The sequence below is a fragment of the Pocillopora damicornis genome, chromosome 13 (assembly GCF_964200805.1).
Source record: "Pocillopora damicornis chromosome 13, jaPocDami1.2, whole genome shotgun sequence".
Classification (NCBI taxonomy): Eukaryota; Metazoa; Cnidaria; class Anthozoa; order Scleractinia; family Pocilloporidae; genus Pocillopora; species Pocillopora damicornis.
The window spans coordinates 15,840,174-15,865,916 of NC_142682.1; the positions used below are offsets into that span (position 1 = coordinate 15,840,174).

Sequence of the window (25,743 nt, forward strand, 5' to 3'; positions counted from 1 at the left end):
CTTTGATTGCTTACAGTTTCAGTCAAGAAACGTTTGGCTCCCCAAATGGCACAACGATGTTCACCAACGAAGTCGTGTGTCATCACTCATGTTTGTCACGCAATCACGCTAAACGTGACACCCAGACAGGCATTCGTCTGCAGACATCGCTGTACCGAGTGCAGGGCCAACTAATATTTATTTCTTAGTCAGTGTTATGTTTTAAACAAAAACCTGCGCGAATTCACTTAAAAAACGTAGTAGATCTCTTTTGAGTGTTTTGAATCAGTGCCACTCTGAAAAACTACTTTTTGACGTTTTCGTAAATTTAGTCACCCCCTGGTACTGACTATACATGCGTTGTTATCGACTCTATTTCCACGACTACGCGCTTGCAAAGATTCTATTTATCAATAGGCACTTTAAGCATGACGTTTAACGGCAAACGGCAAACGCAAGCTTGCCTTTCATTTTGTTACCTATTTATGGAATTCTTAAAAAAATCCTGCACAAAAAATAAAATAAAATAAATCAAACCTACTTAATTCCGTGTACACACGCCTAGAGACAGACGACAGAAATTGAATTTTTGACGTTCGCGGGAAAAACAAACGTCATGCGTAACCTCTCAAATGACGAACTTCCCAGTTAACTAAAACAACTAGTTGGAAGTTAATTGTCTAGTGCTCCGTGATTATATATATCACCTACGTGTCCCTAGTGGATAGATAAGGTCTACCATGACCTTCAGTGGCAGGCAGACAGGTTCCACGGTGAGGCATTCTTTTCTAATGACACTGGAAAAATTCTACCGACTATGTAAACAGAACAACAGACTAACAATTTCGTGCTTTATCTAAGCACTTTGAACGTTAAACTTCACTAAAAACGTAAATCTTCGAGTCACAAAGTCGGCCGCTTGTATCAGGCCGCGAGACATTACGTGTCATTTGATATCGCCTGACTGTAGGTCATTACAATCACATTTTTTAAAGCTTTGGACTTACACAATCTCTGTTTTTTGTTTTTGTTGTTGTTGTTTTTTTTTTTTAAATTTTCCTTACGATAGCGTGCTCATCAATTTAAACCTTTCGATTTTGTACCTTGATTGCTACAATGATAATGGCCATCGCTAGAAACTTGACAGTTTTCTCAACTCGAACTCGGAAAAAAGTTGTTTCCCGTCCCTTAATCAAACAATTAATCGGCCATTCTTTGAGATCCCGAATTCTCGACAAGACAGAGGCGGCGTACCCTCGGAGATTCAAGAAATCAGGAAGTTCCTCCATACCAGCTAACTGAATGGGTTTTATAAAGCAAAAAAAGAAAGAAAGAAAGAAAGAAAGAAAGAAAGAAAGAAAGAAAGAAAGAAAGTAAGGAAAGGAAAAGAATACAGTGTCATATACTTTAGGTGTTTTCCTGGTCAATGAAACCAATATTCAAGCTACATGTAGTTTGTCACTGCTGACAGGTACAGCTAAAACAAAGGGCTTCGATCTTGCTCACGTAAGGCAGCTTACGATGAACGGAGATATCGAGATACCGAAATATTGGAAGGCAACGTGAATATCGATGCCTGTGCTAAAATGAGATCGACTTCCGATTCAACATCATTCACGCCCACAGCCTGTTTGTGTGCTGAGATGTCTTTCTCACATAAGCGCAGAGGGACTATAAGAGAAGCTTTTCCTGCAACTCGACTTCGCTTATCTTGGGAGCAGCATCCCCCAACTAATCTTTGAAAGGAGCAATTGATTTCCATTTGGTACGCTCACCTCTTAAAAAAATCGGCGGCCAAACGAAAACACCATTTTAGTTTGCTTTGGAAAATTTATGACGCGACGCTCATTATATGGTTAGAAACTGTGCCTAATCTAATTTATTTTTTTAGCACTGAGTATTTTAGAAAGCTACTGCCAATTTAATTTTTCCACTCCTGCTTCTCTTATAGTCCCTCTGCGCTTATGTGAGAAAGACATCTCAGCACACAAACAGGCTGTGGGCGTGAATGATGTTGAATCGGAAGTCGATCTCATTTTAGCACGGGCATCGATATTCACGTTGCCTTCCAATATTTCGGTATCTCGATATCTCTGTCTACCCTGCAAGCCGTCACAATTTACAAAATAGGATAACACTTTTTTTTTACGTCGTTAAAAATTAATGCAGTGAAATTTCCTCTATGCTGTAGTAACATATAACTAATTCATTTAGCAGTCTAGGGTGACGCATGAGTGGTATCGCGCTTAAAAAATGCAAACAACGGTAATTTTAAATTCTGGATTTAAAACTTTTTCCCGGAAATAAAAAATTAGGGGATAAGAAGGAAACAAAATAAGAGCGTATTGGTAACCGAGCCTCCTTTCGAGTGACATGTTATTGCGTGACACCATCGCAAAAAACGAACGTCAATGATTCATTTCATCTGTCAGAATGCTCTGGCTCGTTCTATAAAAAAAAAACTTCCATTCTTATTGTGAAAGGAAGACTTGTAAAATGTGAGTGTTCCAAGCTGAAATATGGTTATAACTGTCCAGCAATGCGACGTTTCCGGCAGGAACCTTCGTGAGATGTTTTCACTGTGATTTGGTATACACCGCCTGTAGTGCTGTACTATCGAAGCTGTTGTCAAGTCTCTTTATAACAAGATTGAGGCAAGGAACCAATCTTAGAAAGGTGTTTTTCGCCAGGTGAGCCTAAGAAATCCAGTTTACAATCAAGTATAGGTCAAAGCGATAAGATTTTGTTGGAATTATGGCTTCGATAATAAAAAGCCTAATTGGATTATCTGCGGTTGTTTACATGGCGGCATTGCGATTTGCACGAAATAGACCGGGCTACTTCTTCGCAGTAATTAAGAGCCCCAAATTAATTTTTATATCCATGGAAAGAACATTCTTTCCACTTTGGAAAAATGCTCATCTCAAGTGATTCCGAGTTATACCAGATTGGAAAAATTTTTATTGAAAAACTGCTCCAAAATGTAATTTTTAATCAATCAAATTTTGGCTATTTTCAAATATTCGCCAATAATTCATAGTTATGTCAACAAGCCCGTTATTAGATTCAAATCATTTTTTTAATACCTCGTATACAAATAGGTAAAATTCAGAAAGACTTGCTTTCTTTTGCGCTTTTGAGGAATAAAGGTTTTGTTGCCCTACTCGTCGACTTCATTTCGATCATTTTATGGCGGTTGGGGCTCGATACAGTGTTTGGTGATTTTCTAGAAAATAAAAACAGCTCTGAACAAAAAAATTATACCACGTTTATAGACTTACCCTAAGGTATCTCTGAGCGAAATATGAGGATAGTGATTTTTCCGATCATGTGCCACCTCCCACGCGGTGATAACAAAAATTCGCTCTTAATTGTCAAAAACAGAATTTGTTCCTAAGTAAATTAGGCTATCAAAGAAGATTGAAATCTTCGCACTCACCATGTTTTCCCTTAGCTATCTTCTATAACTATATATACATCCTCTTGTAGAATGAGATAAAATTCGTTAAATTTCGTACCAAGGTCCAACTTGTGTGGGCAGACGCGGGAGGTCTGCGTACAAGAGATTACGATGGGCATTGATTTCCATACAAATGCGCGAAGTACTCTGCATCCTTCTTCAATAACACTTTCGGTTTGTCCAGCTCCACGATTTTTCCGCAGTCAAGCACCATCACGCGATTGTAATCAATAATCGTGCTCAGACGATGAGGAATGGTAATGGCAGTGCTGTCAAGGAGACAGTTTCGAACAACTTCCTGAATGAGGCGATCCGTTCTGTACTCTACGGTGGACGACGCCTTGTCTATTACAATAAAATTGTTTTTCTGAAGAAGCGCACGTGTAAAGGAGATGAGCTGGCGCTCACTTGGACCCAGCGTAGCTCTGCAGTCCGCGAGGTCCTGGTACAATTGTTGGAAAACTCTCGACCTAGGACTTCAATTGACATTTCTCGAGGACTTTCCAGATCTCCCTCTCGGTATGGCTAAGGAATGGATCCACGTTCATGCACAGTGCACCCATAGAGAAGATTGGCTCCTTGGTGATAATTGAAAAGCCAGGCCTACTCCTTTGAGGGTCCAGGTTGTGAGTATTCGTCAATCATTATCTTAGCCAATTGAAACGGTGCATTTGTAATAGACGACTTTCCAGCTCCTGGCCGTCCTGCGATGCCAAACCTCTCCCCAGGGTACGCAGCAAAGGAGATTTCTACTAATTCCCATGGACCCTTCTCTACTGTAGCTCAAGGAGTTGCTTTCAAAGCTGACTACGCCATCTTTTGGCCACGGCACCGGAGATTGGATCTCCATGGCGTATCCAGGTTCGGGTACAATCTCGGCATAAGCCAAGTTGCGATAAACAGCGCTCACGCTGATGATGATGACACCATTTTGCAACACATCATGCAACAACTGAAGGGTGTAGATCAGAGACAGAATGGTGCTGTCTGAAAACAGTTTTAAAAGAGAGTTAGTCTTTTATTAACAAAATCCCTTAAATATGGCGCATAGTCTACGTGACTTGTCTCCTAGTTCAATCTCCGCGATCCATGTTTAAACAGAATACGAGAGAGATGAGAAAAATAGTATTCTAAATGATAGCCTATAACTAACTATTAAATTTACCTTATTATTACCGTCGCCTCTCAATGTATACCACGCAATTTGAAGCGCACGTTTCCCCTGTTAGATGCTTGCCACAATTACTAATTACAGAGAGCTGTTCATGGCGGAGACAAAATAGTTTAGATTATCAACTGTTCAACAGTAATTGCCGCCGAAGCGACATACAACGGTCAAGTTGTTGGATTTTCAAAAAGATCTGCCTACGAACTTTCGCAGCTTTGATTCATAAAGAGATAAACGGGAATTTAAATGGGAAAAAAGGCTTTTTGATTAATTTTGTTTATTTCCTGTCCTGGGTCCAAAGATCACCTTTTCCCCAGCATTCTTCGTGGATGACCGCTCGATGCGGATTTAACTGCATACAGTGTATAATCTCTCGTTATACGGTAATGACCAGACAAAAGGGCACCATTTCCTATTTCTTTGTGGTGTGCATGTTCGTGATCAGAAAGGCGTTCTTTTAGTTGTCCATTTGCTGTGTTAACTCGACGATTTGAGACTTCACACAGAGGTAGGCCGATTCTTTCCATTTTCCCTTTCTTGTTTTTTTTTTTTAAGCAAGAAAAGAAATCACGTGTAACTTCCATGAGCGAGACTTCCTGATGTTGCAAATCAAGGTTTGGGGTCCTTGCGAAAATCTCCTACTTCTTAGGAAGTCTAATCCTTAAAATAGCTTTAGTTTTTTTAATTGTTCTTTTTTTGTGCCAAAAATAGAAGAAAGTAAACCAACAGCATTTAAAGCTTTTGAACGCAAAAATTGTGCAACAGTTTCAGTAAGGTTAATAAGGGCACAATAGTGTAATTGGCATGATTGTATTTCCGTATTTGGGTTTCGGTGCTTGCTATAGTGGTTGCACTAAGAGTGATCGAGTGTTTCAACCAAGACTTGAAAAGTTTGCTTTTTTTAACCATAAATAAAAGCTTCCTAAGAGACTTACATTCTGCGTGTTGCGTGCCACTAGACAACTTTGCGCAAGGAAATAAACTTCCTTGTTTTGACGGCGACAAGAGAGACGTTATTTGTCTGGGCATGATAGACTATTCGTCTGTGCTACTGTGACACGTGTCACGAGACTGAAACTGAAATAATTTGGCAATGGACCGGGGAATGATTGCAGGTGATTTGAGGATAATAAAATCACCTCCTGCGTTAACATTGGCGCCGAGTTTTTCCCCGCCGGGATCTGATGAAGAAGCATTACTCTTGTGTAGCCCACAAACATTAAATGATTTTCTTGTGATTGGTTTTTTCTGACTAAGCGTGTTTATTACTTAGGACATCCTTTACATTGCATCCGGCGTTACGCGTCTTTAGTGTTTCAGTAGTTGAAAGTTCCACAAAATATTTCCATATAAGGTAATAAAGGAATTGTGCGATTTATTTCGCTACTCGTGACCTAAAATGTGCTTCGTAAGCACACTAATTTTGTGTTGATGAGTCACAAAATTTCAAGTTCCTGTTTGCGATCTGGGTGCCCCCACAGTAGCAGATGGGACATCTCACTGGCTTTTTACCCTTGCTAACGTCTCGATCGATTGACCAAATTGAACATCAGGAGAGGGCAACAAGAAACTCTACAAACAAGGTAGAACTTCTTAAGTAAGAAAATCTAATGCCATGTAATCGGACGCTCCCAAAACTTTTAAATGATCACCTAAAGAACTTCACGGTAAAATGTTTCCGCATCGCTGGAAAGCCCTCCGACATTTACCGTGGTGTAGTAAATAATCATGTGTCTGGCCTGAAACGATCGGTTGACTCCATGGCATATGTCGCTACTGTGAGGCAGAGCCTAAATGCAGTTACACAAACTTTAAAAAAAAAGATTGTCACTTTTACCCAGTGTCCTTTAGCTAAAAACTCCTTCATGTATTTTATAATCAGTATCCTAGGCCGGAGAAGCCCTATTGTGTAACCTGATTGGAGAGATACGGTGAAGTTTTTTTAGCACTACACTTCACTACATTTAAAAAAAACCTCAAAAGACAAAAAAAGAATTCAGATGTTCATGAAAAATCAGTTTATACACACGATCAAATGTTAGTAGAGAACAATATAGAGCTGCCCATGCCAGAACTCAGAGGCTTTTCTCTGTTTGTTTTGACTAGTGTTAATTTCTCATCCTTCCGGTAATTTAAGTAATTTCCTCATGCCTTTGAATAAGCTGTTGACATTGTCAACAAAGCGGAGCGGTTTTATTGTTTCCCTTCCACTTGAGAAGTTCGAAACACGAGAGCAGAAGAAACAGAGACGTCTTCCTTCTGAAAGCAGAAAAAAATTTTACTCGGAATTCTATCCATAGAGGGAAGCGATAGCGTGAAACAGTCTATCTAGTAATGATCTGGCAGCCAAAAATATGAAAGAATTCAATCGTGTATCAAATTAGCAACAGTCGGCGTCATGTTAAACATGGACTTTGCCTATGAATATTAACAAAATTTTTGTTTTAAAATTTGAAAGCGGATAAATCAAGCAGGTAGATCGTTAGGAATGTATTTACCACAATTTAAGTTTCATAAACACTGCATTCGTAATTAGGTGAACTGAAGTTTTGCAAACGGACGTAATTATTTTAAATACACTACCCCACCAGCAATGCTGAAAAAACTCAACCCTAAATTAAAATAAATATTCCAGTTGAAAATAAAGCAGTCTTGGACCCGACTGTTTAAAGTTCTACCGCCCCCAAATTAACATTGGTTCACAGATAAGAGTAATGCTAACTTTTGGTGGGACAGCCATTCCGTTTCCTTTGAAAGCGAACTGCGCGAGGGGATGTGGAGAAATGGAGCAAACAAAGGGACAAGCAAAAGGAAGATCAGACGAGCCTTGTTTTCCTCTCCTGTTCATTTTATTATCAGTTTTCTAGGCAGAAGAGGATTGCCATTCAGTAAGGAAGACAGTAAGCTGTGTTTCCTGATAGTGATGTGTTTCGGCGGATCATAAAGCCCTCTAAAAGCTTTCCAAATTTTGTTTTCACTTTTAAAAGTTTTCCCATCATTCGTGAAGTTTAACTCATTTCCTTAATAACTTATTGACATTGTCAACAAATAGGCGTTTTTATTTTTTCCCAGGGCGAGCTTAGGTCACTTGAAAATATCAGTTTCAGTTGTACGCACTTTTTTCAGTTAGCTGTAATATAAGTCTGTACGCATTTATCATCGCCCCGCTGTAAACATGAGTTGTTCTGTTCAACGCACCCATTCTAACGGTTGTTTTCAGTGATACTCTGTCATGTGAACAAAGAACGACTTTCGTTTGCTAAAATTATAATTAGTTTATTCATTGTGCGCACTTAATCGGTAAGTTGGCAAGTCATCAAGCAATGAATTGCAGCTAAAGGAAATTGCTTGTTAATGACCACGTAATCGTCCCTATCTGCTTTGATAATAGGGAGGTTTTTATAACTCAACCGCGTGACTAAATCTAAGAGGAAGATTCAGTGAACTTCAATTGCAAGCACTTGGTAACATATTCTGATCTTGCAAAAGAAGGCTGTTTATAAGGTATTTGTGAAGAAACATGTCTATCTCTTAAGAATTAGGGCAGTTAAGGGGAATTTTTAGGGTTTGATTTGGCGCTTATTCGAAAATGACTTTTGTATTAAATCAACAAAGTCAGGCGTACTCAAGAAGATAACATACATTCATCAAGAGTTAATAATCAGCTTTGAAATAACACTAAGCTTTGAAATGGTTGGGTCGATAAGCTTTTAAAACTTCATTTGTAATTCGTTCGCTCACTCGAATCGATCCATGTCAATTCTATAAAGGGGCTAAGTTTCCAAAGAAACAGGTGGTACTGCGTCGGTGGAAGAGTATAACAGGGTAATTTAGCCATATCAACCGAGTTGATAACGTAAACTGGCAACTGAAAAGAATTTAAAAGCTTCCGTTTCGAACGTCAGGTTCTATGTTATCATTATGTTTATTTCATCTTTAAACCTTTAGACCTCGACATTTCCATAGTGTTCTCTATATATTTCTTCAGCTTCTACCAAGGAGAATTTGTTTAAAGATCAAGAGCTTCTTTATTTGGTGAACATTTCCTTTATTTTCGTGACCATAATGTTCGATTCAGGGGTGACACTGTAAGAAGAAAATAGACTGCTGAGGGTTAAACTCGTCGAAGTAGAACTTGTATTTGATTATACATGTCTCCACGGTTTCAAAGTTCGAGATCAATTAACTTCGGAAAACAAACCAGTCACGAGACGGAAACTGAAACAAGAAATTTTGCTTAAACAAGTTATGATCATCATTCATCAACAGCACAACGAAATCGCTTTGAAATGTGTCATTTCTTTTCCCTTCCTAGAAAAAAAGAGAAAAAGGCAAAAAAACTTTAGCGGCTGTGGGAAGAGTATATCTCGACGCTACCTGTGCTCGCAGATGTGAAAACATTTTGTTATTCAACCACTCATTTTGTAATTTGCACAAAACACTTTCTCATTCAACCACTCATTTTGTATTTTACCCACCAGGAAGGTATTGTATTCGCGCTTGAGTAGTTGAGCAGTTTCAATCAAATCGTGTAGAAATAACATGTATGCAATCTGAAGTCACCTTCTAGCAGTTCTTCATAACAAGGAAATCCAGAATGGAACACTTAACCTAAAACTATTTCACTTTATATTTCGATGAGTTTCCCTCAGTTTTCGACGTACTTGCCCGCGCAAGTTGGCAGGTTTTTAATACTGAAACTGGTTGACATTTCAAAGATAATGCTAAAATTGAAATATTTCATTCCACAAAAGTGCAGCATTTTTTTTCGAAGGTTCAACCGCATGTAAGACAAATACATTAACGTATCACTGCAAACAGGTTGGTTGTCAATGTACCTGATGATATATTGGCTCGAGGTCATTACGTCAAGTGGTCGAGCGCGATACATGCATTATAACCGAGAGCCAAATATTTTCCCACTCGGTCCGCCTCAACTCAGTCAATTAGCGTTTTATCATAATGATCGTCACTTTTCCGTTGTCTTCTTCTCTTCTTTCAGCTCGGCATTTTGCAAGACCGTCTCCCTTTATTCGGCTGCACTGACCCCATCGCGTACGGCCCTTATGTAGGGATTCTTGCCTAATGTTTCCTATTACAAGCGCGAGAGACCGTTCAAGTCACATGATAAAGACCAGGAAAAAAAAAGTCTCCATTTCCCATTTCTTTGCATTCGTGGTTAGAGAGGCGTTCTCGTAGTTGTCAGTCCATTTGCAGTGTACGCTCGTCGATTTGAGACCACACAAGGATGTGGGCCGATTCTTTCCGTTTTCTCTTCCCTGGGTTTTTTTAGAGGGTCTCAATGGGGTGATAGATTTTACGGCTAACGGCTGCGGAAAAGTTTGGCCAAAATACGGCTAACGGTTATTAGCTCTTTATTTTTCAAAGTAAATTTTTCTGTAGGTAAAAAGAAGATATCTTAAACACCGTGATGTCTACCAATAGATGACATTGCGACTGGAAGCCTTCCAACCGCAAAGACTACAACTCATCTATTGTCGATAGGCGTGACCTAGTAATAAGTATGTCTTAAAGTAAATTCTTCTGTAGGTGAAAAGAAGATATCTTAAACACCGTGATGTCTACCAATAGATGACATTGCGACTAGAAGCCTTCCAACCGCAAAGACTACAACTCATCTATTATCGATAGGCGTGACCTAGTAATAAGTATGTCTCTCCGGATGTGGATTGATGAGAATTAAAACGTAAACTTGTGAAACTAGTCAGTCATACCGGAAAGTAACCAATCAAGGAACATCTACATCTTGAAGTTTTGTAAACCAACCGTCAAGGACTCTTTGGACTTTGAAGGTGAATTAAAGTTTGAACAGGCAATGTTTCTGTAGTTAAAAAGAAGATATCTTAAACACCGCAATATCTACCAGTAGATGACATTGCGACTGGAAGCCTTCCAACCGCAAAGACTACCACTCATCTATTGCCGATAGTCGTGACCTAGTAGGTCTTGTCCCTCCGGATGTGGCTTGAAGAGAATCAAAATTTATACTTGTTAAACCAGTCGGTCATACCGGAAAGTAACCAACCAAGGAACATCTACATCTTGAAGTTTTGTAAAACTTACCGTCAAGGACTCTTTGAACATTGAAGGTGAATTAAAGTTTGAACAGGCAGTGTTTTTGTAGATAAAAAAAGATGATATCTTAAACACCGCAATGTCTACCAATAGTTCACATTGCGATTAAAAGCCTTCCAACCGCAATGACCACCACTCATCTATTGCCGATAGTCGTGACCTAGTAAGTATGTCTCACCGGATGTGGATTAAAGAGAATTAAGATTTAAATTTGTGAAACTAGTCAGTCATACCGGAAAGTAACCAACCAAGGAACATCTACATCTTGAAGTTTTGTAAAACCTACCGTCAAGGACTCTTTGAACATTGAAGGTGAATTAAAGTTTGAACAGGCAGTGTTTTTGTAGATAAAAAAAGATGATATCTTAAACACCGCAATGTCTACCAATAGTTCACATTGCGATTGGAAGCCTTTCAACCGCAAAGACTACAACTCATCTATTGCCGATAGGCATGACCTAGTAAGTATGTCTCACCGGATGTGGATTAAAGAGAATTAAGATTTAAATTTGTGAAACTAGTCAGTCATACCGGAAAGTAACCAATCAAGGAACATCTACATCTTGAAGTTTTGTAAAACCTACCGTCAAGGACTCTTTGGACATTGAAGGTGAATTAAAGTTTGAACAGGCAGTGTTTTTGTAGTTAAAAAGAAGATATCTTAAACACCGTAATGTCTACCTACCAATAGTTCACATTGCGATTGGAAGCCGTCCAACCGCAATGACTACCACTCGTCTATTGCCGATAGGCGTGACCTAGTAAGTATGTCTCTCCGGATGTGGATTAAAGAGAATTAAGATTTAAATTTGTGAAACTAGTCAGTCATACCGGAAAGTAACCAACCAAGGAACATTTACATCTTGAAGTTTTGCAAAACCAACCGTCAAGGACTCTTTGGACATTGAAGGTGCATTAAAGTTTGAACAGGCGATGTTTCTGTAGTTAAAAAGAAGACATCTTAAACACTGTAATGTCTACCAATAGATGACATTGCGATTGGAAGCCTTCCAACCGCAATGACTACCACTCATGATCATCTATTGCCGATAGGCGTGACCTAGTAGGTCATGTCTCTCCGGATGCGGATTGAAGAGAATTGAAATATCAAACTTGCGAAACCAGTCAGTCATACCAGAAAGTAACCAACCAAGGAACATCTACATCTTGAAGTTTTATTACCTGCATTTACTATTATAAGCTCTGTCAGTGAGAAACTGACCAGCACTGAATTATCACACAGTAAGTACCACTTTCTCTCCCTTTCTTCTTTCGCTTTGACTGAGAGAAGGGAAATCATTCTACATTTACATGAAATTATGTACGAGGTTTGATTGCCTGGAGATCAGACACGGCAGCGAAAGTTATTTTCACAAATAACTGTTTTGACTTGAGTTTGTAACCTTGGCGTTCTTTATTTTTTGTCTATTTTCTCTTAAAACTTAAACTTTCGTTCGTCACTGAAGGGAGTTGACTTGTTCAAAGTGTTTCAGCAAACAAATTCAAATTCTTAAAATTAATTAATTAATTAAAATGTTTTCTATGAGCATCTGCCATGTGCTCTGGGGCCGCAAAACTTCTTCGTCATTACAATGAAACTGAAGGCTTATCAAAATCTGCCGCTGGTATAAAAAGCAACCAAAAATAGAGAATAATTTTGTTTGTTATGGAAAGAAATAGATCTGTTATCATGCACATGCGATGCACTGAAGACAAACACAGCGGCATAAACAACAACATTTAATAGGTCACTATACCTTAGCTTATGGTAAATTCTGGTTTTATTTACATCTACATGGAATACATTTCCGAAAAAAACATTAATTGTGGCTTAATTTTCAAACGACCTAGAGCTTGACAGGGTTTAAGCGCGGCCTCAAGCAAATATTGCGAGTCAACAGTGGCACCAAGCGTCGCTTAGAAATCCTGCAACCCGCCTCTCATTGAAAACTCCTGTTTGCTTTATGGGCTTGAAGGCATTTGTTTAAGTTTATATCTTAACAACAGTATAACGGGTGTTGGCCAGTTTATTCCGTCTTTTTTTTTCTTAATATTTTTCACTGCTTGATTTTCGAAGCCATTGATATCGTGCTTTAAATACACAGGCGGCAAATAAAAAGAGAGGCTTTCAGTTTTTCCGGAGTCAGTGACCACCGGAAATGCGCCATTGAGCTTAGCAACCTCGATAACAGGAAGAAGACAATAAATAATGACTGTCCATAAAAAACGTTCGGAAGTGATGTTCAGCCTTTCCGATCAAGAAACGCTTCTGATTTTGTCTTTAAATAAACGTTATGGTAAATTCGATTAATTTTGATCTCTAGAACAAAATTTGAACCAATAACACGAGCGGAACTGGAACAAGACATAACGGAGGCTGTAAAGTGTTCCACCTCAATAAAAGTCCTTAACATCACTCTATAGCACTATCACTCTAGATACTACGAGCCCCCTCATAGATCAAACACCTATCGTTTATTGCACAAGCAGACCTAGGGAAACTGAAACATACGGTATTTTGCTTTTCAGTTTATTTCGTAAAAGAATAAACCACCATTTTATCGGTTTAACCCACTTTGAATGTTGGGAGAACATTCAACGTTCTCCCAACATTCTAAATGGGTTTTTCCGCCTGTAAACCGAAATAAAGTACGGTCTATTGCACAACAAAACTAGGAGCGCCACTGGGAGCTGTTATCGAAAGGGTGTATGCTCGAATGCAATTTTTTGATTAACTGTTAGGTGGGAAGATACACGCTGAACGAGTGGGAGAAGGGTAGTCAAAATTTTAAATGTTCAGTAAACTCGCTGCTATCATTTAAAATATGTACCTTGCATTGCATGTCATTGAAAGGGTTGTCTTTTGCGCACCAATAGTTTTAGTATTTGTTGTAAACATTCCTTGATCAATATTCATTGATCATTCCCAGATGTCTTTTTCCAAGTTCGTATCCCCTTGTCACGGTGACAGTATTGCGATATACAACTCTACCAGCGGAGCGGTCAAGTGTCAGGCCTGTGTTAAATGCCTCCAAGGACGAGGCCTCTCTGTGCAATGCAGTTCTGTTCAAAGCCCAGAGACACCCATAGTTTGCGAGCTATGTATACTTGGGAAAACATACTCATCTGGAAAAGACGCCGGGGCATGCATCAGCTGTGAGAATTGTGAAGAGTATCGCGAAACCATAAAAGCCTGCACTCTGACTTCCAAGGCAGTGTGTGGAAAGTGTAAGCTTGGCGCTTACCAAGATAATCGCCTAACACGATTGTGCCAGCCCTGCTCCCACTGTTGTGATGATCAAGATGATCTAGTCGAGCCGCAGTGCCAAGAAATGCCTGAAAACAAGCGGTGCAGTTTTCACAGATCACACGTATGCAGCAAAGTTATAACTCGTACAAATTTCAGCTCAGTCAGCTCTGTGGAAACAAACCACACAGCATCACTGGTATTGGTGTCTTCTCCCACAAGCCAAGTAACCGCCCCATTCAGCATGCGCACTGCATATCAGAAGACCCCTGTGGCTGATCGTCCTTCGAGAGCCACAATCATCGGTGCTGCTGTTGGTGTTCCATTAGCTGTTGTCCTGTTGCTGTTGGTCATTTGCTATTTTCTTAAAAAAAAGAGCAATCACCGAGTAAATAAGAGGGTTAATGACGCCGAAAGGCCGCAAGAAACACGTGGCAAAGATGAGTCGGGTGGAATTGATTTAGAGCAGTTAAACACAGAAAGGTTACAACCAGCAGAAGATAGTAACGCCACATCGCCAGGGACCAAGGAAACTCAAATATTTGTCCAGAACAATACAGGTCAGTGAACCTACATGACTAATCAAGCTTTGAACATGATTTTCACTGAAAGCATCATAGGGAATGCTCTCAACTTGATATCTCCTTTTTTTACTCAAATATTTCCAGATGTCTGCAAGCTATCAATAGAGGAAAGTGAAGCTACATCGCCAAGTGTCGAAGAAACTCAGCCACCGGACTACAACAACACAGGTAAACCCTTTGTGCGATCTAAGCTCTAGTTACGATGTTTTATAACGTGCTCTTTATAGAAGACAGTTTGACCAATCTCCTTGATTTATCTTTTTATCATAAACTTCCTTTGGTCTACATGCCGTAGAGGCTTATGGGAAATAAGAAAGTCATCAGAGGGGGCATCCAGGTCGTGTATATTTTCATGAGTAGGGTTCCAAAATTACTTCTTCCCCCAGATGGAGGGGGTCCAGTAAATCCTTCCCCCCACCCACCCGCCCCTTCCTTAATTCGAGTGATAAAATCATTACAACTATTGGAGTATAAACTTTAGAGATACCCGGCAATAAGGTAAGGTCGTTTATGGTCAAAACAACGACGATGATTACATCCGAGAGTTTGAGAAATTTGAAAACAAAACAATAAAAATCTTAGGTTTTTTTGTCAGTTCATTGTTACTAAGTGGTTTACAATAAAGAGTGTATATACCTGATTTGTGAGTTGTCTTTTTTTCTGTCTCCTATCTCAGAGCACCAGCTGTTCAAGAAGGCTCCCAAAGACAACAGTTGTCACACTGTGGTGAAGACGACCACTATAAACTCCGTGACCTACTGTTCAACTTGTAGTTCTGGTCTAGAACCTACAGGGTATGGAGAAGAATGAAGAGCGGTTGTATAGATAATAATACTTCAGGTTTTCAGTCTCGAAATTCGATGACACCGGTTTTGTATCCATTTGAATGTGTTCATTGTCCGTCGGGTGATGATCTCACAGTGTCTGAAACGAACGAACATTTATGACAAAGCGATACTCTGTTAATGAATACCTAGCAGGCTGGGGACCGTTTCTCGAAAGTCCTGCTGAATTAACACGTCCGAAGCCTCATATAAAAATCAAAATTTAAGGAATAGAGAGGCTGATCATTTCACCCTAACCTGTCCATCTTGTTTCTTTAGCTGATAGTTTTATTGTATAATTTTTAAACAATTTTAAAACTTCCATCTAGAATAAAAACATAACAGCTATATAGGCCCGTTAATTTACCGGGACCTTCGAGAAACGAGCCCCCCCCCCCTACGTAAACAACTAGACGGAGTGCTATGCGTTTTAAATTAACAACAGTTCTTTAAATACTGTGAGTCAAACTTTGCTTGATATTTAAATGAATTTCTTTGGTCCTCCACTGAGCTATAGGAGACTCGCGGCAGGCTTGGCTGTTGCTAGGATAGAATTGTATATGTAATGTTTATACGCAATGATTATATAAATGAAGATAGTAAATTTTATGCCTGGTGATTTTAAGTGAACGTTAATGTTAATCAGTAAATGACACTGGCATATTCGGAGACTGAACATAATTTCATTGGGAATAACTCTTCTAGTCATTCATGGTATTAATTGGTCTCTAACGGATTCAGTTAAGTTTTTTGCCATTTGGATAAATTTTGAAATATGCAATTTACTGCTGGATCGAAATTGGGGCATAACTGTATCGCATTGTCCAATGCAAACTGTATAGTTTCAACTTATTTGTGTTTATTTTTTGAAAAGCATACTTTAGGAAAAAAAAGTGCATAGTTTTCGAAAAAAAACATCTTATTGAGCATGATTTGGAAAAAAAATGAGCAATGCTAATTGCAAAATATGCTACTTCTTTTAGGGTCTAGTCCCTTTCCCGTGTTAGAACGTAATGGTTTTGGGTTACCTTGCATCTAGAGTTTATCTTAAGAGCGATTTTGAATTATGTTCATCATTATTCATTATATTTATTGTAGTTAATTTCTATGGAACAGTCGCTGCCTGTTTTTGTCTCTTAGGGGCTTACAAATATGCCATACCATAATTTGAACATAAAATTGCGCGCTTCTGATTGGCTGACAACGAGTTAACGCTTTTATGAACGACAACGAATAAATGCAATATCGTCAGGGAAAAAAGAGGACGAACTTAACACGGCTATTTCGGGATGGAAATTTAGTTCGCGCATGCGGTCTACACGAAACATCGAGTTAACTATTACTTCTCTGGTTAATACCAAATTATGTATTTGCATAAATCTAGCGTCCATGGCAACCTCTCGGGCTAAGATCTAGTTTAGCCAATGAAATCTTGCTGCGTATGTAATGTATTAGAGCGAAAGGCCCCAATTTTTTCCAGCCAACCAAGAGTCACAATTTCAAGCAAAACAGTCTGTAAACGACTGGAAAGCTTTAGTTTTGGTTCCAAAGAGTGCGGTAACACTTTTATTCGTCTAAATTAGAACTTGAGCAAATAAATTATGCTAGATTTACCTGCATAGTACTCGTTCTTAGTCAACGAACCGATACATTGCTAGTGAAAAGGAAAGAGTTTTATTCCCTGGTTTTTCGTTTTAAGTTTGGGAACTTTCCCCGTCAGTTCCGCACTCGTGGCAATGTAGTGGTTGACAAGGATTTAACGTAATCTCGTGTCCTTTTTCCCCACATGGTCAAAATGCTGGGACTGGGTATTAAAATTCAGAGTGTATTCCTTCAAATCCTTCTTCACCTTAGAATCCAAGGCTCATGTGCCATTGTCGAAGAAAAGGGCAAACATGTCCTTCTAGCAAATGGAGTTCTGGTGTGATCGTCATGTCTGGGAATTTTTCCCAAATGAACTCAAGAAAATTTGTGATGTCTTCCGCTGCAACAAGAAAACAAGAAAATGCGGAACTGACTTAAGGCATGATCTTATTATTGTATTCACGTTTTCCATGAAAGTCAGGTTTTTTCTTTCACGTACCTAGCTTATCAATCTTGCCATCATTGAGATAGTCTGCACTGTCATAGAAAAAGTGGCAAGCAGCAAATAACTTGAAAACTTATTCAAATTAAACACTTATTTCTTTAGCTTGAGGAAGGAAGGACACAGCTCCTCTGTTTTTGTCACCACAGCACTGCATAGTTCGATGATATTGTCTTCCTAAGAAAAAAAAAACCCGCAACAATTTAATAAAATTTTGTGACTCATAAAATTCCCTTTCTAAAGGTAGAATTTGTGTTACCTTGCAGCAAGTGTGTACATGGTTACCAATGAATGATTTTCCATGGTAAGCTTGTCTCTCGACATTCATTTACTTGAGAACCTCATCCAAATGAACTGATAGTGGTCCATTGGCTTTCTCAAAGGCAGCCAATTCCATTTGTTCATCCGGAAGCTTTTCTCATAATGTTGAGGTAATACTATTAAAATGAGGGTTATTTGACTACTTAACACTGAATTGGTTCATATGTCAGCGTGCGTTCATCGAGATATGAAGCACGCGGGAAGTTTGGAGAGCACGACAGATGCGTAAGAGTTGCTCAAGGCGTAGCCTCGAGCAACTCTAGCTTCTTGAGTTCCACCACATTGCCAATTGTTTTATAACATTTTCAGCCCGATGGAAAATTTTTTTCTCGAGGGATTTGTTCGCTGACGTCATGTCCTTGCACAATAGGAATATGAAGCACGTTCGCGCAATTGAATTTAAATAGACAAATTTACTAGCTATGTTATAATATAATTTGATGGGTTGTTAAATTCATTTAAGCTAGTGTAATATTATAAATAAATGATCTATAAAACAGAATCAAAACTAAAAAATTACGATGGGTTGAAACACGTGTGATGGAATTGGAGGATTGTACAGCTGTGATATTGGAAAACACAAATATATTATTGTTACTTCCTCCTTTTCATTTCCAGGGAGTTTGTCTATCTCCTCTAATAGCAGTGTAAGGTAGGCAGGCATGCAGACTTTGGAAATTCAGTTAGGTTAACTGAATAAGTTAACTTACGGTTTTTTCCGAGTTCCAGAAATATTATTTGCTAAATCAATAATCTTTCCGAGTTGGTTTAGCTGCGCATACATGCCAGCACACCAATTGAAGCATCCTGATATCACTTTGATTAAAAAGTTTTAAAACAGATCAAGGATATCATGACCCCCAGCAGATCGCTATTCCATTTGCGATTCGTGTTTTTGGTGGTTTCGGCGAGATAGTCCACGTCACGGCACAGGCAAGCTTGACGATTCGCCACAACATCGAAATATTTCATGTAATCCTAAGAAATTTAATATTCAGCTAGAGCTTCGGATGTTCTGCAAAGCTATTCAACGTAACGCTACGCCATTTGTGAGTACGCTGTACCATTCGATATTACGCTGAGCCATGTCACGCAACGCTACACTGTTTGTTTGTACGCTGTACAATTCTATATTACGCTGAGCCATTTCACGCAACGCCACACCGTTTGTGCGTACGCTGTGCAATTGGACATTACCTCGAGCCATTTGACGCAACTTTACACCGTTTGTATGTGCGCTGTGCTATTCGACATTGCGTTAAGCCATTTGACGCAACGCTACACCGTATGTGTGTACACTGTACCATTCGACATTGCGCTAAGCCATTTGACGCAACGCTACCGCCTTTTGTGTACTGTATTGCGAATGAGTGTTAGACTATTCGCAATTGAGCTTATCCATTTCCAATTTCATGTTCCAACTCGACATAGGCAACTAGACCGTTTATCATTTGGCTAAACTGTTCGTGTTTAGGATGTTCTGTTTCATGAGAGAAAACTAAACCGTCTATAATTTGGCCACGTCATTCCACTATTAGCTTTGCTATTCTGCAGCTGATCCTTAGACCAGCTTTGTGTTTGCTGATCAATTTGACATCCTTGTATTTTTGGTGGTGACTGCTGCCTATATTATTCCATATAGCGTAATGGACTAATGCGATTTATTTCGAAACTCGTGACCTAAAATGTTCTTCGTCAGCATGACACGGGACCAAACATCACATGTTGTATGGATTAGTAGGAACATCTCACTTTCCTGTTTGCGATCTGGCTGCCCACGCAGTGGCAGATGGGACATCTCCCTGCCTTTTTACTCCTACTAACGTCTCGATCGACCAAATTGAGCATCAGAAGAAAACAAAACGAAACTCCAAAAACGATGTAGAACTTCTTAAGTAAGAAAATCCAATGCCATGTAATCGGATGCTTTTAAAAATTTTAAGTGATCACCTAAAGAACTTCAAGGATAAATTGTTTCCGCATCGCTAGAAAACCCTCTGACATTTACCGTGGTATAGTAGATAATCATGTGCCTGGCCTGAGACGATCGGTTGATTCCATATGTCGCTACTTAAATGCGGTTGCGCAAACTTTGGAAAACACGATTATCACTTCTACCCGGTGTCCTTTAGCTAAATTTATTTTATAATCAGTATCAAAAGTTGTTGTTCAAAAATTTGAAGGCAGGTAAATCTAGTCAAGGTCGTAGATCTTTAGGAATGTAAATACCGGCAGTTTAAGTTTCACAGACACTGCATTCGTAATTGGGTGCAAACTTATGCAGACGAACGTAATTATTTTATATCCACGACTCCACCAGCCATGCGGACGAACCTCATCGCTAAATTAGAAGAACTACTTCAGTTAAAAAGTCCTACCGTCCCCCAAATTAACATTGGTTCATAAATAAGAGTGATGCTAAATTTTGGTGGGGCTTAAAATTTTCCTCTTTCCCACGTGCACCCTCGCGTTTTTTCAACATGATCTATTTTCTGATAATTTTTAGACCAGTACTTAAAAACACCTAAAAGAAATAGAAAACAATTCTACTGATGGCAGACCGTCTAAAGCTCATAAAATCCACAACGACAACAGCAACAATTTATTACAAGTTTCTTAAGTGGGTGCATCACGTTACCTACAACGCTATAACAAAAGATATCGATATAGAAACGCGAACTGCGCGAGGGCATAAGGTAAAGTCGAGCAAATAAAGCGGCAAGCATAAAAAAGGGAAGACGAGTCTTGTTGTCCCCTCTTACATGTAAAGCCAGTTGTTGAGAGCGAATTAATAAACAAGCATGTAAGACCGCTCATGTAGGAAAAACAACCCAAACACATTTCGCTGATGATGCGTCGAATATTTTTCGGTTCAGTGCTTTATTCGTGCCCCCATGCATTTGTAATACTTCTTACACGTCAACATTTTCACAGCGTGGTCCGCTTAAGGTAACAGGTGTTCATAAAATAAAGAATTTGACTCATAAAGTCGGTATCGAAAACTTAAGTTTATACAGGAAAAATCTATTATTACCTTGAATTGAAACATTGAAAGTGTTTAACACTCCTATTCTAGAGGCTTAGATTTTATCAATTTTAAGGTTTAAAGAAGATGAAGATTACTTCGCAATTTTCTCGACTTAAAATACGTAGCTTCCTACTGTTCTGGCATGTTCGAATTTCGTGACGTCTGACGCCCACTGTATCACAATCCGTTAAAAATTTCCTGATGTATCCTTCCAAAGTTAAATTACATTTTAAGTCACCTTTCGATTCAATAAGAAAAAACGCCCCAAGATGACCTATATATGTAACTAGTCGGTACACAAAATTATTCTCTGAGTCATCCTCTTGTTGCAGCGTATGCGCAACTTGAAGTTGTAGGCCAAGCAACGACATTTCAAGACTCTAAGGCAGGATACAAGCTCTAAGGCAGGATACAAGTTCTAAGGCAGGATACAAGCTCTAAGGCAGGATACAAGCTCTAAGGCAGGATATAAGGTGAGATAGGTAGAGTAACGAGAGACAATAAAGTGACTGTAACTGAAACCGAAACTCAAAGTTTCATTGGATCAGCTGAAAACGAGAAAAGACATTTAACCATAGTGTAGTCACAAGAATCAGTCACTTTCGCTATTGCGTTTGCTGTTTTCCAGTATATTTCTGACATTCAAGATTAATTTCAATCTTTCCCCTAAAGACTTTGACTGAGTTAATTCAGAATTTCATGTTGCCACTAGGCTGGTTGTCATTTAGAATCATGGCTCGAACTTTTGTATTTATCGCGGGCCTGCAAGCCAGCTGAAGTAATTTCTTGACTTTCCCACAGGATGAAATATGACTGATTTGTTTTTTGTTTTTCTTTTATTCAATTGAAATGCTCACTGTCTTGGTGAGATGTTCTGCCCCTGGCCTTGTCTAAATTTACTGGCTTTTCCAAGTGTCACATTTTATCTAATTGAGTTGTGTTCGCCGCACGTCAGTTGTGCAACGTACGGTTTCACCTTCCGGAACTACTGAAGGTAAAAAATGTCACAGTGATGATTGACACCATTTGTCAGTTATTGATGATTTGTAACGCAAGTGCGCAACAAGCAAAACCAGTAAACTATATTCGTTTGCGACCTTAAAAAAATCTTCCCAAAAACCTATGTATCGCGTGCCATTACCGCATTTGGCAAACCCCAAAATCTACAGTTGTAAACGGAAAATAAAATTGCCTTATACCTTAGCTGACATAGAAGCTTAGAGGTAAAACGATTTTCAGACAATATCGAAATCTCACCTATTTTAAGCTTTCTTGTCTGGTCTATTTGTGTTGCATGACTTAACCCGAATAGACTTAAAACATTTTGGCTCAACTACTTTATATATTTGCCTCTAAACACATACAACCTTCCGGTGTTGGCATTGCCGTTCTCCTCGTCATTTCGTTGGTTTTCCCGTCGCAATCAAAACGCCTAGGATTTGCATCAATTACGCACTTGTAAACGCGATAATGCTGTTTGGAATGATTTAGGAACTCATTCGCAAGATAACCAGGTCCCTATCTTTGTTTTATTCGATGTATTTGGGAAAATTTACCGCTACATTTTTCGCTGGATTCCCGAAAGGAAATCAAAACACTATCGTTAGCAAGCGATCCAAGATTTCAAGACTCAGTTCGCTTTTATTTAAGCAAGGCGTTAAACAATGTAAGGGCCTTTCTTTGATACATTTCTTTAACCCAATATGAAAACTCTTAGAAGGGGATGCTGTTGATTTTCATCGTGAATTCGTTTATCAATAAACTTGCTTGATGTTGAAGTTTATCAAAATAAAATATCCACAAGGCTTACCTTTTGTATTACTGCGATTTCAATCGCTGGTTGCGGCGAACTTGATCGTCAGTGTGAATGGCACGTGATTTTCGCCACCGATCGGTGCGGACGCACTTGGCGATATGTTTTTAATTTCTTGAGAGGCAGCACTTTCTTCATGAGATTACTGCAGTCGCTTGACGCTACATCATATAGTCACGCGAAATGGTGGCGAATATAATTACCGATATCAGAGATCGGCGACAATAATCGCCATCACTGCAGCGGGCACACCTGGCGATTTGACCTGTTGCCGCGATCTGCGCATAAAACCGCTTAGTGTGTCACCAGCTTAAATTAAGCTCTGATGGGTGATACTGCGTGACAGAAAGGTTTTCGTTTCTTTGTGTGGTTTGTTTCTGTTTTCCTTACTCTTAGTGGATTGCAGGAGTTTAGGAGTGCACGCCAAATTTCTCCGTCAGCTTCGAGTTCATCAGAACATATAGTAATTATATTTTTCATCTTTAAATGCTCACCCTTGTTACTTCGAGGCAATTATATTATTCAATACCAAGCGAAAGCTACAACTAAATCCCAGCATAGTGATAAAAGAAAGAGCATTCTTCGTTTGATTACAATGTACAGCAGTAATTCACAGCGCGTAGCTCATTTCAATCTGGCCAATCAGCTTTTGCAACTGACAACGACTTAGACGCTTACACACCTTAGCCAGACCAAAATGGGAAATTAGCACCCACTCTCCATACCCCCCCCCCCTCCTAATGTCTTTTCTGGTTAAAATGGGCAAAAGGAAAACCTTCTCGTTTCATTATTTGTGGGCTCCAGCCATGATCAACGCCTTCTAATTAAGCACCTTTTCTTTTAATGAGGATACTACCTATAAGCCGAACACCTTGATTATTTAAATAATTATATTCGAGGAAATAGGGGTCTTACCAGAAGATAATACAGATGAATCGATATCATGTCATATCCTACTGCACGCGGACATCCTACCAACTATTAAATTGTAATGCCGCGTTGTTGCTCAATGTTTCAGATCTTCAGCCACGTTTGTTCTTCTGACCAACCCATCGGTTGCCAATAAAACAGCTGCTTTTGAGCTCACTTGACTCAAAATGACTTTCTTTTCAGCACGACCTTAAACCCTGAATTGAACAGCTCAAGAAGGTTTAGCTTTGAAATTTACGATGTGCTCTTCTGATCGACTTTTCGGCCAACTATACCTTACCATGATGTCTGTTTTCTGGATGTCTATCTCCGCCTCGCCATGTCCAGGTAACAGTATAACCATGCGTGATTCAGTAACGGGGCACGTTCAGTGCCAGGACTGCTTGGTGTGTCCGGCGGGGCAGGGTCTCTCCGTGGACTGTGGTGATGTAATATCACCACAGACACCCATCGTTTGTAAGCCATGTGAGCTAGGCAGAACCTATTCATCTAAAAGCGAAGCCGGGGCGTGCAAGAGTTGTATGAATTGTGGAGAATATCGAGAGACTATCAGCCCTTGCACCTTGACCTCTGAGGCAGTGTGCGGGAAGAACTGTAAGCTTGGAGCTTACCCAGAGGATATGCTTAGCATGTGTAGACCGTGTTCCGCTTGCTGCAACGACGAGGATGATATCATTGAGCCAGAGTGTCAAGTGCCGGGGGTGCCTAAAAACAAGCAGTGCAGCGAGCTCAGATTAGAGAGATGTAGCAAGGTGATAGCTAATGTGAGTGTCAGTACAAGGGTACTTGACGCGGAGGCCAATCTCTCCGCGTCATCATCGGCAACCTTAACAAAAGTGCAAGCGTCCACCCAAGTCACAGAGCACTTTAAAAAGGATTCAGCTTCCACGGACGATGTTTCTCTACCATATGGTAAGATGATTGGCGTTGCAATTGGAGTTCCATCAGTGATCTTGGTGCTGGTGGCGCTTATCCTTATCGTGAAAAAAAGACGTACAAGGCAAGCATGTAAAAAGACTGGCGATATTGATGTGGAAAGGCTTGATGTACAGGGGAGTATAAGGCCAGTCAAGGACGAAAAGTCTGATCAACTGCCACATCCAGTGCAAGAAAGTGAGAATCTCACAGTAGCGAAGCCGGAAACACAACTTCCGGCTGAAACAAAAGTATAATCATTTCCTTTTCTCAAGGGATCAGTTGTTGTTTTTTCGCCTGGGGTGGGGTGGAGAATTTTGGGGGGATCACGTGGTTTTCAAGGGGGAAGGGAGGAGAGGGACTCAGTCGTCGCCAACAGAGTACAAAGGGCGGACTACAGAAAATTGACTGCTAATTAACTGCCAATGAGGAGAGGGGGATCACGGGAATATCACAGAGCCTTAAGGGCAGATCAGGTGAACTTATCGTGAGTAAACCAAACTCCTCCACCTCCATGGCCGATAAATAAGGACCAGTCCCTAATGAATTATTGTCGTCACCTCCAGCGGTAATTTTCGATGGAAAAGAGGAATTTACTGTTTCCTTTTCATTGTTTAGTTACAAGAGCGGTAATTATGCAAACCTAATATAATTATCTCGAAGAGCTACTTTTACATCTTCTAATTAGATTTAATACAGACAAGCAGATCCGTAATCGGCTTTAGGGAAATTTCTGAAAACTTTAGAAGCGACTTATTATCTATGATTATAGTTCTATAACTTAATTTTGTCACCTTCGGCGAGATCCTATTGTTTCCTGTTCATCGTTTAGTTTTAGGACTGGTTATTATATATGCTCTGATGATAGCACTTTAAGAATCAACTCATAACTCAGGCTTTTTTTCCAAGGGTTGGTTTTTCAGTAAATTTCATTATAAAAGGAGAATACTTCTTAAGATAGTTAATGCTAATTTTAAGTTGATTTCCTTTTAATTATTTTTCCTGATGAAAACCCTTTCATGATACCTTTTCGAAACATCAACTTAACATATTGATTTCTTCTGCTTTTTATTATCTTTTAACATGTGTTCGGCTGTCATTTAGTTTTGTTACTTTAATGTAATTATTTAGAATTAAGGTTGAGATATAAAATATTAAAAAGGGTTTTATCTCATTGCAAAATGCTGCCGTTCAATACAGTATGTTGCCTATATGGACTGTCACCAATATTTTTCCAATTAATTCTCTTGCTATCGTCATGTCGGTGAGCGGCGCTGAATACTTACTTAGAT

At 39.4% G+C, this 25,743-nt stretch overlaps 2 protein-coding genes and 1 long non-coding RNA gene across 8 annotated transcripts in view; 2 read left to right on the forward strand and 1 right to left on the reverse strand.

The window, feature by feature from the left end:
• LOC149035686 (uncharacterized) overlaps positions 1-25,006 on the forward strand; it is a 57,807-nt gene extending 32,801 nt beyond the window's left edge. For 2 of the 4 annotated variants that reach the window (XM_089190914.1, XM_089190915.1), the window contains one exon: positions 23,720-24,784. In XM_089190914.1, the coding sequence (XP_089047040.1) occupies positions 23,776-24,708 (933 nt within the window). In that variant the 5' untranslated portion in view covers positions 23,720-23,775 and the 3' untranslated portion in view covers positions 24,709-24,784. Of the gene's footprint in view, positions 1-20,886; positions 21,267-21,639; positions 21,788-23,719 lie in introns of those variants that run through there. The other 2 variants (XM_089190916.1, XM_089190917.1) reach the window with 2 other exon arrangements.
• LOC149035687 (uncharacterized) lies at positions 6,042-15,344 on the forward strand. The gene is made up of 4 exons (XM_089190928.1): positions 6,042-6,190; positions 13,634-14,510; positions 14,619-14,702; positions 15,211-15,344. The coding sequence occupies exons 1-4, from the start codon at positions 6,095-6,097 to the stop codon at positions 15,342-15,344; spliced, it is 1,191 nt and encodes a 396-aa protein (XP_089047054.1). The 5' UTR covers positions 6,042-6,094.
• Positions 15,323-22,886, reverse strand: LOC149035688 (uncharacterized). Of its 3 annotated transcripts, XR_016182106.1 has the most exons (4): positions 22,604-22,885; positions 17,442-17,621; positions 16,973-17,342; positions 15,323-15,458 (listed from the first exon to the last, which is right to left on the reverse strand). It is a non-coding gene; the product is annotated as an uncharacterized LOC149035688 (long non-coding RNA). The 3 variants fall into 3 exon arrangements; XR_016182103.1 differs by having other exon boundaries at positions 16,973-17,621; positions 22,604-22,886; XR_016182104.1 differs by lacking the exon at positions 22,604-22,885 and adding an exon at positions 17,704-19,734 and having other exon boundaries at positions 16,973-17,621.
• Positions 25,007-25,743: the final 737 nt, after the last annotated feature.